Consider the following 18,727-nt stretch of genomic DNA (forward strand, 5'->3'; position numbering starts at 1 on the left):
ACTTTAGCGGTCATGTGACTTTTCCCGCCATTTTGTTTTTCGTAAAAACGGCAAAAAACACTTAAAAATCTTCTTCTTCAGAACCACCAAGTAGAATGCTCTCATATGTAGTATTTAGCTTCTATATATGAATCCCATTTATGTTTGAACATTTTTTTACGATTGGTCACGTGGTTTGGCCACCATTTTGGATTTCTTCTAAACAGGAAGTAGTTTTTTACTCTGGCAACACTTGAGGGATTATTTTCAATTTTGCTTCATGGTATCAGTGTATCAAACCCTTTCAGAAATCTAAAAAAAAATTCAGATCAGTCACATGGTTTGGCCGCCATTTTGGATTTTAAGCAAAATTGACAAAAAGTTTGGGTATTTGTTATTCAGAGACGATTCAACCAATCTACTAGATGTTTTTATATTTACCATGCCTGCCCTTAGCTCCATATGAGAAAAATAATATTATTTTGATCAGTCACATGGTTTGGCCGCCATCTTGGATTTTGTGAAAATAGACATTATGCAACTACATGTTTTGTATTAGTCTGATTTCTTTCAAATTTTGTATGTGCATTTGTGTCATCAGATGCATCATCTTGCCCCAATAGCACACTGCTAGACCACGTGGCTGGGCACCCATGGGGTGGGGGCTTCTAACCTCATTAATATGCAAAACTGTTATAACTCAAACACTGTCGCAGTTAGGGTGATGAATCCTGTGTTATTGTGACAACGTTGAACAAGAGATTTGATTAAAATAACAGATGACCATATATGGTCATGTGAACTCATTAATATGCATAACCATTATTTCTTAAACACTTTTGCAGTTAGGATGATGAATCCTGTGTTATTATGACAACGTTGAACAAGAGATTCGATTAAAATAACAAATGACCATATATGGTCATGTGAACTCATTAATATGCATAACTGTCATATCTCAAACACTGTTGCAGTTAGGAAGTGGAATCCTGTGTTATTATGACAACATTGAAAAAAAGATTTGATTAAAATAACAGATGACCATATATAGTCATGTGAGCTCATTAATATGCGTAATCGTTATATCTCAAACACTGTTGCAGTTAGGAAGATGAATCCTGTGTCATTATGACAACGTTGAACAAGAGATTTGATTAAAATAACAGATAACCATATATGGTCATGTGAACTCATTAATATGCATAACCATTATATCTTAAACACTGTCGCAGTTAGGAAGATGAATCCTGTGTTATTATGACGACAGTGAACAAGAGATTTGATTAAAATAACAGATGACCATATATGGTCATGTGAACTCATTAATATGCATAGCAGTCATATCTAAAACACTGTCGCAGAGCAGGACATGTAACTAGTGTCATTATGAAGACATTGAATGAAAGATGTAACTGACATTAGAAATGGCTATATATGATTATGTAATCTCATTCTTGTGCATAAGAACATGGCTCATTATATATCCTGAAAACCATATTTCGATAACCAAACCAGGTAAATACATGGTACCAACTTCATTTTGACCTCATGTTACTGATAATTCAAGCTACCTGATTGTCTAACATGTGACCACATTAATTATGAAACAGAATCTTGTCAGCTTGGGCCCCGGTGACGCCGCTTGCGGCTTTAATTAGGGGCCCAAGCCCGAAGGGCGAGGCCCCTATTCTTATTGTCCGGTTTTTTCTTCTTTCTTCTTTCTTTCTTTCTTCCGTAACTTTTTTCGTCAAGCCGTTTGAGAAAACCGCTGAACGGAATGGTCTGATAATGCTCTATACTGATAGTCCCTAATGTGAACTGGTGCAACATGCTTTCAGAATTTTGATTGGCCAATTAGTTTGGCAGCCATATTGGATTGAAATAAAACCGGAAGTGGCTGTTTGACCACTTTCTGAGGGTCTAGGCGTCTAGATTTTTTTTATGGTATATAGTACAACTCATGTGTAATAAATATCAGCAATAAAAACTTTAGCGGTCATGTGACTTTTCCCGCCATTTTGTTTTTCCTAAAAACGGCAAAAAACACTTAAAAATCTTCTTCTTCAGAACCACCAAGTAGAATGCTCTCATATGTAGTATTTAGCTTCTATATATGAATCCCATTTATGTTTGAACATTTTTTTACGATTGGTCACGTGGTTTGGCCACCATTTTGGATTTCTTCTAAACAGGAAGTAGTTTTTTACTCTGGCAACACTTGAGGGATTATTTTCAATTTTGCTTCATGGCATCAGTGTATCAAACCCTTTCAGAAATCTAAAAAAAAATTCAGATCAGTCACATGGTTTGGCCGCCATTTTGGATTTTACGCAAAATTGATAAAAAGTTTGGGTATTTGTTTCTCAGAGACGATTCAACCAATCTACTAGATGTTTTTATATTTACCATGCCTGCCCTTAGCTGCATACGAGAAAAATAATATTATTTTGATCAGTCACGTGGTTTGGCCGCCATCTTGGATTTTGTGAAAATAGAAATTATGCAACTACATGTTTTGTATTAGTCTGATTTCTTTCAAATTTTGTATGTGCATTTGTGTCATCAGATGCATCATTTTGCCCCAATAGCACACTGCTAGGCCACGTGGCTAGGCACCCATGGGGTGGGGGCTTCTAACCTCATTAATATGCATAACTGTTATAACTCAAGCACTGTTGTAGTTAGGATGATGAATCCTGTGTTATTATGACAACCTTGAACAAGAGATTCGATTAAAATAACAAATGACCATATATGGTCATGTGAGCTCATTAATATGCATAACTGTCATATCTCAAACACTGTTGCAGTTAGGAAGTGGAAACCTGTGTTATTATTACAACATTGAACAAAAGATTTGATTAAAATAACAGATGACCATATATAGTCACGTGAGCTCATTAATATGCGTAATCGTTATATCTCAAACACTGTTGCAGTTAGGAAGATGAATCCTGTGTCATTATGACAACAGTGAACAAGAGATTTGATTAAAATAACAGATAACCATATATGGTCATGTGAACTCATTAATATGCACAACCATTATATCTTAAACACTGTCGCAGTTAGGAAGATAAATCCTGTGTCATTATGACAACAGTGAACAAGAGATTTGATTAAAATAACAGATAACCATATATGGTCATGTGAACTCATTAATATGCATAGCAGTCATATCTAAAACACTGTCACAGTTAGGAAGATGAATCCTGTGTTATTATGACAACAGTGAACAAGAGATTTGATTAAAATAACAGATGACCATATATGGTCATGTGAACTCATTAATATGCATAACCATTATATCTTAAACACTGTTGCAGTTAGGAAGATGAATCCTGTGTTATTATGACAACAGTGAACAAGAGATTTGATTAAAAATAACAGATGACCATATATGGTCATGTGAACTCATTAATATGCAAAGCAGTCATATCTAAAACACTGTCGCAGAGCAGGACATGTAACAAGTGTCATTATGAAGACATTGAATGAAAGATGTAACTGACATTAGAAATGGCTATATATGATTATGTAATCTCATTATTAAGAACATGGCTCATTATATATCCTGAAAACCATATTTTGATAACCAAACCAGGTAAATACATGGTACCAACTTCATTTTGACCTCATGTTACTGATAATTCAAGCTACCTGATTGTCTTACATGTGACCACATTAATTATGAAACAGAATCTTGTCAGCTTGGGCCCCGGTGACGCCGCTTGCGGCTTTAATTAGGGGCCCAAGCCCGAAGGGCGAGGCCCCTATTCTTATTGTCCGGTTTTTTCTTCTTTCTTCTTTCTTTCTTTCTTCCGTAACTTTTTTCGTCAAGCCGTTTGAGAAAACCGCTGAACGGAATGGTCTGATAATGCTCTATACTGATAGTCCCTAATGTGAACTGGTGCAACATGCTTTCAGAATTTCGATTGGTCAATTAGTTTGGCAGCCATAGTGGATTGAAATAAAACCGGAAGTGGCTGTTTGACCACTTTCTGAGGGTCTAGGCGTCTAGATTTTTTTATGGTATATAGTACAACTCATGTGTAATAAATATCAGCAATAAAAACTTTAGCGGTCATGTGACTTTTCCCGCCATTTTGTTTTTCCTAAAAACGGCAAAAAACACTTAAAAATCTTCTTCTTCAGAACCACCAAGTAGAATGCTCTCATATGTAGTATTTAGCTTCTATATATGAATCCCATTTATGTTTGAACATTTTTTTACGATTGGTCACGTGGTTTGGCCACCATTTTGGATTTCTTCTAAACAGGAAGTAGTTTTTTACTCTGGCAACACTTGAGGGATTATTTTCAATTTTGCTTCATGGCATCAGTGTATCAAACCCTTTCAAAAATCTAAAAAATAATTCAGATCAGTCACATGGTTTGGCCGCCATTTTGGATTTTAAGCAAAATTGACCAAAAGTTTGGGTATTTGTTTCTCAGAGGCGATTCAACCAATCTACTAGATGTTTTTATATTTACCATGCCTGCCCTTAGCTTCATATGAGAAAAATAATATTATTTTGGTCAGTCACATGGTTTGGCCGCCATCTTGGATTTTGTGAAAATAGACATTATGCAACTACATGTTTTGTATTAGTCTGATTTCTTTCAAATTTTGTATGTGCATTTGTGTTATCAGATGCATCATTTTGCCCCAACAGCACACTGCTAGGCCACGTGGCTGGGCACCCATGGGGTGGGGGCTTCTAACCTGATTAATATGCATAACTGTTATAACTCAAACACTGTCGCAGTTTGGGTGATGAATCCTGTGTTATTATGACAACGTTGAACAAGAGATTTGATTAAAATAACAGATGACCATATATGGTCATGTGAACTCATTAATATGCATAACCATTTTATCTTAAACACTGTTGCAGTTAGGAAGATGAATCCTGTGTTATTATGACAACAGTGAACAAAAGATTTGATTAAAATAACAGATGACCATATATGGTCATGTGAACTCATTAATATGGATAACCATTATATCTTAAACACTGTTGCAGTTAGGAAGATGAATCCTGTGTTATTATGACAACAGTGAACATGAGATTTGATTAAAATAACAGATGACCATATATGGTCATTTGAACTCATTAATATGCAAAGCAGTCATATCTAAAACACTGTCGCAGAGCAGGACATGTAACTAGTGTCATTATGAAGACATTGAATGAAAGATGTAACTGACATTAGAAATGGCTATATATGATTATGTAATCTCATTATTGTGCATAAGAACATGGCTCATTATATATCCTGAAAACCATATTTCGATAACCAAACCAGGTAAATACATGGTACCAACTTCATTTCGACCTCATGTTACTGATAATACAAGCTACCTGATTGTCTAACATGTGACCTCATTTATTATGAAACAGAATCTTGTCATGATAGATCAGCTTGGGCCCCGGTGACGCCGCTTGCGGCTTTAATTTCTTCTTTCTTCTTTCTTTCTTCTTTCTTCCGTAACTTATTTCGTCAAGCCGTTTGAGAAAACCGCTGAACAGAATGGTCTGATAATGCTCTATACTGATAGTCCCTATAGTGAACTGGTGCAACATGCTTTCAGAATTTCGATTGGTCAATTAGTTTGGCAGCCATATTGGATTGAAATAAAACCGGAAGTGGCTGTTTGACCACTTTCTGAGGGTCTAGGCGTCTAGATTTTTTTATTGTATATAGTACAACTCATGTGTAATAAATATCAGCAATAAAAACTTTAGCGGTCATGTGACTTTTCCCGCCATTTTGTTTTTCCTAAAAACGGCAAAAAACACTTGAAAATCTTCTTCTTCAGAACCACTATGCAGAATGCTCTCATATGTAGTATTTGGCTTCTATATATGAATCCCATTTACGTTTGAAAAAATTGTTATGATTGGTCACATGGTTTGGCCGCCATTTTGGGTTTCTTCTAAACAGGAAGTAGTTTTTTACTCTGGCAAAACTTGAGGGATTATTCTCAATTTTGCTTCATGGCATCTGTATATCAATCCCTTTCAGTAAACTAAAAAAGATTTCAGATCAGTCACATGGTTTGGCCGCCATCTTGGATTTTAAGCAAAATTGATCAAAAGTTTGGGCATTTGTTTCTCAGAGATGATTCACCCAATCTACAAGATGTTTTTATATTTACCATGCCTGGCCTGATCTCCATATGAGAAAAATAATATTATTTTGATCAGTCACATGGTTTGGCCGCCATCTTGGATTTTATGAAAACAAACCTTGTGCATTTACATGTGTTGTATTGGTTCGATTTGGCTAAAATTGTACATGCGCATTCTACTCATGAGATGCATTCTTTCAACCGAATGGCATTTGGCTGGGTTTTGTCGCCAAGCACCTAAGGGGTGGGGGCTTCTAACCTCATTAATATGCATAACTGATATATCTCAAGCACTGTTGGAGTTAGGAAGATGAAACCTGTGTTATTATGACAACATTAAACAATTGATTTCATTAAAATAACAGATTACCATATATGGTCATGTGAACTCATTAATATGCATAACCATTATATCTCAAACACTGTTGTAGTTAGGAAGATGATTCCTGTGTTATCATGACAACAGTGAACAAGATATTTGATTAAAATAACAGATGACCATATATGGTCATGTGAACTCATTAATATGCATAACCATTATATCCTAAACACTGTTGCATTTAGGAAGATGAATCCTGTGTTATTATGACAACAGTGAACAAGAGATTTGATTAAAATAACAGATGACCATATATGGTCATGTGAACTCACTAATATGCATAACCATTATATCCTAAACACTGTTGCATTTAGGAAGATGAATCCTGTGTTATTATGATAACAGTAAACAAGAGATTTGATTAACATAACAGATGACCATATACGGTCATGTGAACTCATTAATATGCATAGCAGTCATATCTAAAACACTGTCACAGAACAGGACATGTAACTAGTGTTATTATGAAGACATTGAATGAAAGATGTAACTGACATTAGAAATGGCTGTATATGATTATGTAATCTCATTATTGTGCATAAGAACATGGCTCATTATATATCCTGTAAACCATATTTCGATAACCAAACCAGGTAAATACATGGTACCAACTTTATTTCGACCTCATGTTACTGATAATACAAGCTACCTGATTGTCTAACATGTGACCTCATTTATTATGAAACAAAATCTTGTCATGATAGATCAGCTTGGGCCCCGGTGACGCCGCTTGCGGCTTTAATCTTCTTTCTTCTTTCTTTCTTTCTTCCGTAACTTTTTTCGTCAAGATGTTTGAGAAAACCGCTGAACGGAATGGTCTGTTAATGTTCTATACTGATAGTCCCTAATGTGAACTGGTGCAACATGCTTTCAGAATTTTGATTGGTCAATTAGTTTGGCAGCCATATTGGATTGAAATAAAACCGGAAGTGGCTGTTTGACCACTTTATGAGGGTCTAGGCGTCTAGATTTTTTTATGGTATATAGTACAACTCATGTGTAATAAATATCAGCAATAAAAACTTTAGCGGTCATGTTTCTTTTCCCGCCATTTTGTTTTTCCTAAAAACGACAAAAACACTTAAAAATCTTCTTCTTCAGAACCACCAAGTAGAATGCTCTCATATGTAGTATTTAGCTTCTATATATGAATCCCATTTATGTTTGATAAAGTTATTACGATTGGTCACGTGGTTTGGCCACCATTTTGGATTTCTTCTAAACAGGAAGTAGTTTTTTACTCAGGCAACACTTGAGGGATTATTTCCAATTTTGCTTCATGGCATCTGTGTATCAAACCCTTTCAGAAACTTAAAAAAAATTTCAGATCAGTCGCATGGTTTGGCCGCCATTTTGGATTTTAAGTAAAATTGACCAAAAGTTTGGGTATTTGTTTCTCAGAGACGATTCAACCAATCTACTAGATGTTTTTATATTTACCATGCCTGGCCTTAGCTCCATATGAGAAAAATAATATTATTTTGATCAGTCACATGGTTTGGCCGCCATCTTGGATTTTGTGAAAATAGAAAATATGCAACTACATGTTTTGTATTAGTCTGATTTCTTTCAAATTTTGTATGTGCATTTGTGTCATCACATGCATAATTTTGCCCCAATAGCACACTGTTAGGCCTCGTGGCTGGGCACCCATGGGGTGGCGGCTTCTAACCTCATTAATATGCATAACTGTTATAACTCAAGCACTGTTGTAGTTAGGATGATGAATCCTGTGTTATTATGACAACGTTGAACAAGAGATTCGATTAAAATAACAAATGACCATATATGGTCATATGAGCTCATTAATATGCATAACTGTTATAACTCAAGCACTGTTGCAGTTAGGAAGTGGAATCCTGTGTTATTATGACAACATTGAACAAGAGATTTGATTAAAATAACAGATAACCATATATAGTCATGTAAGCTCATTAATATGCGTAATCGTTATATCTCAAACACTGTTGCAGTTAGGAAGATGAATCCTGTGTCATTATGACAACAGTGAACAAGAGATTTGATTAAAATAACAGATAACCATATATGGTCATGTGAACTCATTAATATGCATAGCAGTCATATCTAAAACACTGTCGCAGTTAGGAAGATGAATCCTGTGTTATTATGACAACAGTGAACAAGAGATTTTATTAAAATAACAGATGACCATATATGGTCATGTGAACTCATTAATATGCATAACCATTATATCTCAAACACTGTTGTAGTTACGAAGATGATTCCTGTGTTATGACAACAGTGAACTTGAGATTTGACTAAAATAACAGATGACCATATATGGTCATGTGAACTCATTAATATGCAAAGCAGTCATATCTAAAACACTGTCGCAGAGCAGGACATGTAACTAGTGTCATTATGAACACATTGAATGAAAGATGTAACTGACATTAGAAATGGCTATATATGATTATGTAATCTCATTATTGTGCATAAGAACATGGCTCATTATATATCCTGAAAACCATATTTTGATAACCAAACCATGTAAATAAATGGTACCAACTTCATTTCGACCTCATGTTACTGATAATTCAAGCTACCTGATTGTCTAACATGTGACCACATTAATTATGTGACAGAATCTTGTCAGCTTGGGCCCCGGTGACGCCGCTTGCGGCTTTAATTTTCTTGTTCTAATCACATTTCAATGAAACTTGGTACATAGATGTAACATTACGCAGGCCTTATTAGTTTTACACTCAAATCTGTTCATATCAGTTACCTGATTTACATAATTAGTTTTCAGCTATTCCATCAGTATCTCAAGTACAAGTAATTTTGGATTAATTTCTAATGTGTCTTCTTTCTAAGCTTTCATTGATTATGTTTAAAATTTATCAAAATCAAGCATTTCTGTCATTCTGGACACAGATTCCACGTCATGTATGGATGAATTCCGTTCAAACTTGACGGGAGATCTGATTGATGCATGTCATTTTGTTTTTCAGATGGGATTCCAAATAGCCAACTGGCAGCCATATCTCTGATATGCCTTGACCAATCATGTTCAAAATTTATAGATGCATCATGTCGCACATATGCACATGTATTATGTTTGATGATCAAATTCAGGATGGTCGAATGATGGTCATTAAAATAATGGGTAAAATTCATCAAAATCGAGCATTTCTGCCATTGACAGCTATTGTCAACATGTATATATAACACTGTTAAACAGGACCATAATGGTATTTTCAGATAAGATTCAAAATACCTGAATACAAATGCTGTTCTACACCCTTATTATTCTGGGAAGAACTTAGTGTTCATGTAATGTTTTATGTATTTTTTTTTGTCATTCTGTTAGTATATGGCAGATTGGTGTGTGTATAGAATATAATCCCCTAATGCAAACAATGCAAATTTACTACAGTAACTGAATAATCAAACAGCTTTTTTGCGTTGTTTTGGACATGCCTCATTTGTGTTCTGATTGATAATTGAAATGAGTTAATTTGTTTGTCTGTCAACTTTCTTTAGTGTTGGCACATTTATAAACAGGCAGTCAGAGAAGAAGGATGGGCATAAATTCTGTAGATATTTTCATTTGGAATAGAATTTTGGTGCAAGATAAAAGAAGTGTAAATAAAATTCAGTGAAAATCACGTTTTTCTTCCTTGGTTTAAATTGACTTTAAACAAGTCATTGACGAGTCGGTGAAAATAAATTACGCGTGTCAAATCCAATTTATGATATTCAGTGACAAGTAGATTCTTGATAAAATAAAGTGATCAACACTGCTGGAATGGATGTTATTTGTTTATACTAATGCTAACAATGGTAATAAAATGGTAGTAAAGTAGTAATGCAGCATAATCTATCTAGAGATGATTTATCATGCTTCTCTCATTTTCTAGAACAAAGCATTTTACATGCGTAAATGGTATCATGTAGTTTGGTATCCCCTAAGTAGTGAACTGTATGTGTGTAAATATATATTTTCTGTGCAGCCTGTCAGAAGCATTTCAAAATTCAAGCTCTAACACTGACTGGTTCATAGAGTGCAAAACTATCGTTAAAAATTAGATCTGTCTGAAAGCCGCATGATATAATAATTAATATTATATAAATATATATATAAACCAGTCACTGGTAGCATAGTGGTTGTCGCATCAGGCTCGTGATCGGTAGACCCAAGTTGAAATCCTTCCTTAGGCTGAACATCAAAAGGGTCGACTCTTACCCTGGGTGAGTGTGCCACAGACTCAATGGGAAGGCCAATTTCACTGGCCGAGATTCATTCACTAACGAATGCGGCTTTGGAGAAACCTTGGTTAAGGTTCGCAGGTGCTTGTGTTCGACCGAGCCTGGTTGACACCAGGGTAGCGCATTAAATTGCCATTTGATAGGGAGATGGCCACACAGCCCTGAGCCCTGTCATGTAGTCCCAAACAGGAAATGACTTCTGTGGCAAAATATGTCAGCACTAGCACTTTCAATTTTAACTTACAAAAAGAAAGAAAAAAAAGAAAAACAGTCAGGAGAGACAACAGCGACATTCAATGTCCGGAACTGTCGCCTGGCACAAAAACATTTAAAAAAAAAAAATTATATAAATATGGTCTAGAATTTATTATCATGACTCTATAATGTTATGCATTGACAGCTTTTCTTCCTTGTTGGATTGGGTACATGTACAGATGTAAAAAATCATCGTATACCAACATTGTTCTTTATATAAGGTATAATAAAGACCCATTTCAATTTTCCATATTAGTTTTAGAATTTCAATGGAAACAAAAGACAAACCCGAAGTGTGTACGTACACAGACAACGGGGATAAATTGCTGCCCACTGTGGATCGCAAAAGCTTTTCACAAGCACTACAGGCAAAATTAATACTTGTTCATTTTTTCATTAACCAGAAAGTATTATTCTGTTGATATGGTTGTTTAATACATTGCGTGGTATAGGTTACATAAGCTAATACTATTAAAGCTTTTCATCATAGCTAACACAAAAATGTAATATGTTAATATTGTAGTAGTTGTGTCTATTGTTATGATAATTATGCTATTGTTTTGTCAAAAGGGTTCCTTTTCTATAATGCTCTAGGGAGAATCCAAAGATCCATATGCTAATGCATGCTGATGATATGCAAATTAATGCATCTTGGCTCTAAAACAGTATATTTTATAAATAACCTTGCTATTTTACTGAAGTATGGTACATGTTGACATAGAAACAGGTGCAAAATAACACTCGTTTTGCTGACTATAAATAAATTTAAAAAATAGGTTAAAATTATGTCTTTTAGTTGTATTGATCTATTTATATACATATATGTGGTGTGTTAAAACCTTTATATTTGTCTTTAATATATGTGGACAGGTGACAGTTTTATGTATTCACTTGTTTTACCCAGAATGCATCACTTCATATACATTAATTTGTTTTGCATGCGTACCTACACTTTACCCCTTGGTTTCTGCTTTCTGTATTAACCTGTTGACCCCACCTACATTACGAGTTGATGGTGGCCTTTTCTATATCTGGATATCTTTTGTAAAGCGTTCTGTAAGAGTGATGATTCCTGTGATTGTTATTGTCTGGTTCTTTGATGTCTCCCAAATCTACTGACAAATGTTATATATGTTGGTATCTTATCGATATCCTCATAGATTCTTGAAAGTATTGAAACTGGAACTCGCATTTTATCCGAAATTAACAATTTTTAATTTTTCAGACATTTTTGAATCGGGGCCTAAATTCCATTGCCTGCCCAGTTTGACCCAGAATGTGACCTACTACATTTATTACCAAAAAAAAACGAACTAAATTACATCATACTATATTTTACACCAGGTATAATTCCATATTTTACTCGTCTAATCCAGATTAAATTGAGGATTATCACATTCCTCGGATTTTAAACACTGCACAGAAAAACCTGAACAGTATAGCTTTTTATTGTTCTGCCACGCTCTTAAAAATGGTTGTGACCTATATATTTTTAGTCTTAAAGGTGAGGGTTGATATCAGGCTCAATTGCTACCTGCCAATTATAGAATCCTGTTCACTGCAGCAACGTCAATTAATAGAATATGTATTTTCTAAATTTAACGGAAAACAAATAACTTCAAATTCAGATATTTTGGAATAAAAAAATTGTATCCTTTGCTGTAACAGATTATCTCATGACTAAGGGCTCAAAGCGAGTGCATATGAACCTTGCTTTGTGTTACTGATGCATAATCGGTGTAAACATGATTTAGAAGTTTGTTTATGATGACAAGGTCATGGTCACAAGGTCAAAGTTTGGCAGAAATATTTTTGTTTTTTGTTGCATCATAGAGATACTCTGGTTGTATGTAGAGAAAGACATGTAGCAATTGTAGAGAATAGAATCATAATTTATCTAAAGTATCAACAATCACATTGTGAGAATATATTTTATTTTAAATTAGCTACTTTTCTAATTAGCAGAATTACAACGTAGCTTATTTAGCTAATAAGACATGTTTTACAGTATTTGTTTACACGCAGTGAAGGTTCTGTCTGGTCTGGTCTGGTCTGGTCCTATTTTTCTAAATGCCACGCCTCTGGGAAATAAAAATATGATAAATAACATATTAATACCATTATAGTGTCATATGTATCATGTACAATACAGTTTACATTCTCGTTGCCATGGAGCTGTTTTCATGATATTATCTTGAAGATTGTGATCATAATGAATAAATTTAATTAATGTAATTTTCCAGTAGTTAATTACTATGATTATTAAAATACATATATGTAGATAGTAGATTATGTATTACACTTGCATATCACATTATCAGTCATACTGGTAATGTTGCATAATTCAAATGCAGTTGAGTTTTTTTTTTTGCATGATTGTTGTTAATGTGACCTTTAGTGACCTAATTTAGTAGAGGTCATAACTGCCCTTGTTTGTTGTTTGCATGTTCTATTTATTTGTACCATGTATGTTAATCAATTACTAGACATTCTGAATGTCAAGCTAGTATTGCCTGTAGAGATGACCCCTGTTTCTGAGGAATAGGATGATTTGATTTTATACCAATCAGTAAACAGTGCTAGTACATTGAACGATATGATTGGTTTCCATTTTGCCTGTCAATGTAGTTTGTATAAACAGATAATGTACACAATAGTTTTTATATGTTGAACCATAGATCTCTTTCTAAGGTCTATGATCGAACACAGAAGCAACTGATATGAACCAAGTGTTTGGATCTGTCTGCAAGTGATGTTGTTTTAGTGGCTAGTTTATTTCTTTTAGAGAACTGTTCAATGAAGCATTCTATGAAATGTTACGTCACATTAGCATCACAGCATGTCAATGGCGCGTTTGTTGTAAAGTTACACAATGCCACCATTGAAAGCAGAACTAATTTGAACACTCCAACTACTTCCAGATATTTCCATAATTGTAAAGAACAATGTTGGTATACTACATATACCCATTATGATTAATGTACCATATTGTCATTTCAATATTATAATTTTGTACACTGTAAATTAAAACTAAGCATTCTCATTGGTTGATAGGTACCAGATGCATTCCGGTTATCATAGTTCTTGAGAAATGGGCTTGCTGCATCTTACTCATTATTGCGCACCTAATGGATGAGAAGGCTAGATAATTGTTTGTTATAAATCACCACTGTCAGAATTAAACAAATTTACTTGCCAGTAGAGTTTAACATTAGCCTGTATCATATTTAGCATTTCAGAGGCCAGGCCAAATTATTTGTTTTTTTGAATAAACTACATAAAACTTCTACCATACATTTGGTTTGCATATCAGCTGATAGCTAAATAGTTCATTCAACCCTGTTGTCCCAGGAATAGAATATTGGTTTATGGCTCGTATGATGTGGATGTAAAAAGTCAGGAGAAAGCTCAGTGACATCTATGTGATATATTTTTCTGCGGAAGGCTAGGTGATTACAAAAATAGTGTGTTACAGGAAACCGGGACCTTTGACTATTATTCCCATAGGCCAACCATATCATCTGATTTCCTGATGTCTGTTATGTAAAAAGTTGGGGGGGGGGGGTTAATCTAAAATTTGCCTTGAGATTATTTATGCTGCCCTTTGTAAATTGGAATATTATTCTTTCTATAAATAAGTATTGGAGAACGATAGCCATGCACTCTAACCTACGACATCATGTCCCTCTGTGATTGTATAAATAACTTGTGCATATTTGTATTATTTACTCTTTGTATGGTCATTCACGTCATTTCTAACATATTTACATTAAATGAAAGCCATATGAGATGCTGTTCAGGGACATGAATGAATGAATGAATACCCCGGGTGGCCCTTACTTTGCTATCTTCATGTTATGTAAGGAAAGTATATCTCCATATATGTATTGTTCTGTGTCTGTAGGAAGTTGCAGTTTATCCGATGATTAACCTTTCATCATTCAAAAGGGCAGTTTTTGACCTGTATACATGTCACCAGTGTTTGTGCTGGCACTGAAAAGCAAGTTTCAGTCTCGGAGATGAACAATATTAGAAACCTAACTAAAACCATATTAGAAACCTAACCATATTAGAAATATTTACAATCGCAATACTTTCAAGCAGACATTAAAAGCACATTTAGTAGTTAGTTTTCTATTTACATACCTGTGGTGAAAAACAACTATCATCTGGAACTTTATTGTCAACCGAGTTTATTGCAATTATATTTATTGTTATTTCTATTAGATTGTATGTAATTTTATTTCTTGACAAAACACCAGCCAAAATGATTATTTAGCTCGATCAGTATTCAGGAGCAAACTAAACTAGCTTCACTTCAAGCTGTTTTCTGCTGCCCAACCATTACTGATCATCTTATATAGTTATATACGTAAATTTAATGTAGATTTCCTCATGATTTAATGTGAATTTCGTTTTGATATAATAGTTATGTATCCTCTAGCATAATGGTGAATTAAAAACAAAAATTATAGTTAAAAAAAACCCCACATTGATTCTTGCATGTATCTCTATCTTTAATTAGGACCCAGTCCACTTTCTAAATTAGGGTTCTCACAAATTTTGTTTGTCCTGGAAGCTGACTTTAGACTTAACGTTAATGTATACATGTATCTTTACATTATAGATTCATTATTGCCCCTTTACTTGAATTTTGTCATTTTTGGCATGATAGTTGTGCCAGTGTTCCATGGAATATAGCAGAACATATTGGCTAATATTGTTTCTTTTGTTTTCAATGTTGTCATAAATAAGCTCTCCTGTTTATCTTACATTATTGAAATTGGGGAGGGGGCTGCTCTATAATGCCCTGGGGAGAGAGACCCTATGTGCATTATTTTCTCCATATTAAAAAAAACAAAAACTGATCAATACTCCATTTAGGTATCACCAGCGTTTTGCTTGTCTGTAGGTAATTACATTGTTTGTACATTTGATTCAAACTTAACTAAGAAATCATGGAGAATTGCAGTTGTGAAACTTGTGCATCTTTGGGATTTTATGGTGTTTGTGACCAAATGTCACTTATTCTTCCATGCCTAATATAAGATTTCAAGTGAAATTTGAGTTATACTTTTCTTCATGCAAAGAAGTCTGTCTGAAGTTGAAACAGTATTATACATTTTCGTCAAACTCTATACATAAACCTGTATAATATGCTTGCTAATTTCATTTTTTATTTGTGTTCTCTTTCACAGGTGTGTTCTCCGATTTCCTAGTACCAATATAAAGATAATGTTTCAGGCCCTAATAGATGAACATAATGCGCCCCAAAATTCTGGGATACCCAGCCCGCCAAAGAAGAAACAGATGACTGAGTTGAGAATAAACATTCCAGATTCTAATGCAGATTTTGGTAATTCGTTTCCTTCACCAACTGGGACAATCAGGTGAGTGTACTCTACCAGTCTCTGGTAGTGTCGTGACTGAATCAATGGGAAGGACAAATTCACATGCCGAGATTCATTCATTCTCTGGCTAAATGCACTATATGTCAGCACTTGAATTTGCAATTCTCTCACGCACAACAAAAATCAATAGAGACAACGGTGATATTTAATGTCAGTAACTGTTCCATGACATAAAAATATTTCTTTTTTTTTCTGTCATGGTGTATGATCCCATGAAATGTTTTGTCTAAACGGTCAATGAAGAAATGTTTGAAAGAAATTTATGAAAAATGTTATGCAAAAATACTTGTGACCCTTTTGCATCAAATCAATTAGTCAGTCAGATGGCCACAGCGTGTCATTGTTTACAAACAAGTGTCTACACATGAGCCTTTGCGTTTTTAGTGTGTGTTGTTATCGTTGCTTGGGACTCGATTCCCGCGCGTGCATTTGGAGAAAAAAAAATATTGTCCAAACTGAGCTTGTTTTTTGTAACCGTTAAGTAGGATTGCACTTCACCTATACTCAGTGAACAGCATATGTTTGGATTCTCACTGTCATTATCTGGACAAGTGGCAATTGTGGATGATTAGAACTCTGGAATAAAAAAAAAATATTGCATACATGTAACTACACACTGAAAATATAGCAGCCATGACTTCATTATTAAAACCAGTTTCTGGTATCAAAGCACATAGAGAATTTCGGTACAAATTCTTGGAAATGGTAAATAGAAAAATAGACACTTCCATGATTCAAGATTTCTTCGTCTGTATATGAGTGAAGACAAAAATTCTGAATCACATGTTTATAATCAACAATAATGGACGACTGCGCAATAATTGATTACCGTTAAAATCCTATTATAAACCGCGGTTTATATTACAATGTATCAAATAAAAAATTGGGATCAACAGCTCAAGTTCGGGGTGCGGTTTATATTAGGTACATATTGCAATCACTAAATGGGCGTGGTCATTTTTTCCCCACATCACTTGCACAAAACAAACAATACACCAGACAATCTTTTGAATATAAGCTAACTCCAATTTAGATGTCAGGGAAGAGTGATAAGCGTCACGTCACAAAAAACTGTTCACATGAAAAAAAAAATAGCAGAGCAACCGCTTCGCTGCGATCTATTGAAAGTAAGCCTCAAAAACCTGTTGGATTCGTATATTTATTGTAATATGCATTTATTTTTTTAATTTTCTTCGTAATGGAAAGTATATTCTGACAGGAGTTTCAAATAAAAACAAACATTAATGCATTGCTTAGTAGAAAATGATTATGGTACGGCACTAAAAAAGTACGGTACCGCGTGGGTACGGCAACTCAATCCGGCCATGCTTCGGCTCACAAGTGAATAACTTACTTGTTTTCGAACTGTTGAAATTGTTGATTATTACTCAGTAGTTATTATAAAATAACGCACGAAAAATAAATTTGTTGAATTGTTATCAAATGCAAGTAAAATTCAACTTAGTTTCATCGTAAGCAAATTATTTCGGACACGTGTAAACGATCGATGCGACACGACTTCCGCTATGTAGTTTGAATGCACACGAGACATTACTTGACCGGGTAGGTCAAGTCACTAATTAACCAATCAAAATCCTTAATGGTGCCCACGTGTTCAAATTATCTTAGTTCATTTAAATATGTTAATGACAGGTCACCGACTGCACGGCGATTTACTGATAATGTAGTGCAATCTTTTGGCTTTGATTGCCATGGGAAAACGACATGACTTTTTTTTAAATCAAGAAATTAGTTGTTTTCGAAAGATAAACTGAGCATTGAAAAAGAATTTAACAGTTTTTCGGTGAGAACAGCTCATTGTCGAAAACTTGCGACACACGAACGTATTCATAAGGAGTATTGACAAAAGTTGTCACAAGACAAAAGCAGTTTCACTGCGTGTTTGACATCCTAACACTACTGAACAATAAAAAGGTGTGAATATTTTTAGGCACATTGTCGAAACAAATGAATAAGTTTAGGAACAATGTACCAGCTGGTTGAAACAAAGTCGGTCACGATCTTGTTGAATTGGGGGTGCGGTTAGTAATAGGTACTTTTCATGTTTTCAATTTTTGTTGAGAACTCTTTAACACTGAAGCTGAAATCAGGGGTGCGGTTACTATTAGGTATGCGGTTTATAATAGGATTTTAACGGTACTGCATGTGCAGTGAAATAATTCCAAACACTTTAAAAACTAATTTTGTATTTATCACCAAAGAGAGACTTTTTCTTTCCCTAATAAAACATGAAGGTTCCTATACTAATATAAAGTTGATTCAGAAAACAATACCATATTTGCTTTCTTAGAGTGTGTGTACTTATGTAAATGA

General features: G+C 34.5%; 1 protein-coding gene across 1 annotated transcript in view; it reads left to right on the plus strand.

The window, feature by feature from the left end:
- The window catches only part of LOC100328988 (fork-head box K transcription factor), a 64,301-nt gene that overhangs the window by 19,702 nt on the left and 25,872 nt on the right, over window positions 1-18,727 (plus strand). Inside the window, exon 2 of the mRNA XM_002741988.4 lies at window positions 16,181-16,372. Within this exon, the coding sequence (XP_002742034.1) occupies window positions 16,181-16,372 (192 nt within the window). The remainder of the gene's footprint in view (window positions 1-16,180; window positions 16,373-18,727) is intronic.

This window comes from Saccoglossus kowalevskii, chromosome 8 (genome assembly GCF_978046115.1).
Source record: "Saccoglossus kowalevskii chromosome 8, keSacKowa6.1, whole genome shotgun sequence".
NCBI classification, from domain to species: Eukaryota; Metazoa; Hemichordata; class Enteropneusta; family Harrimaniidae; genus Saccoglossus; species Saccoglossus kowalevskii.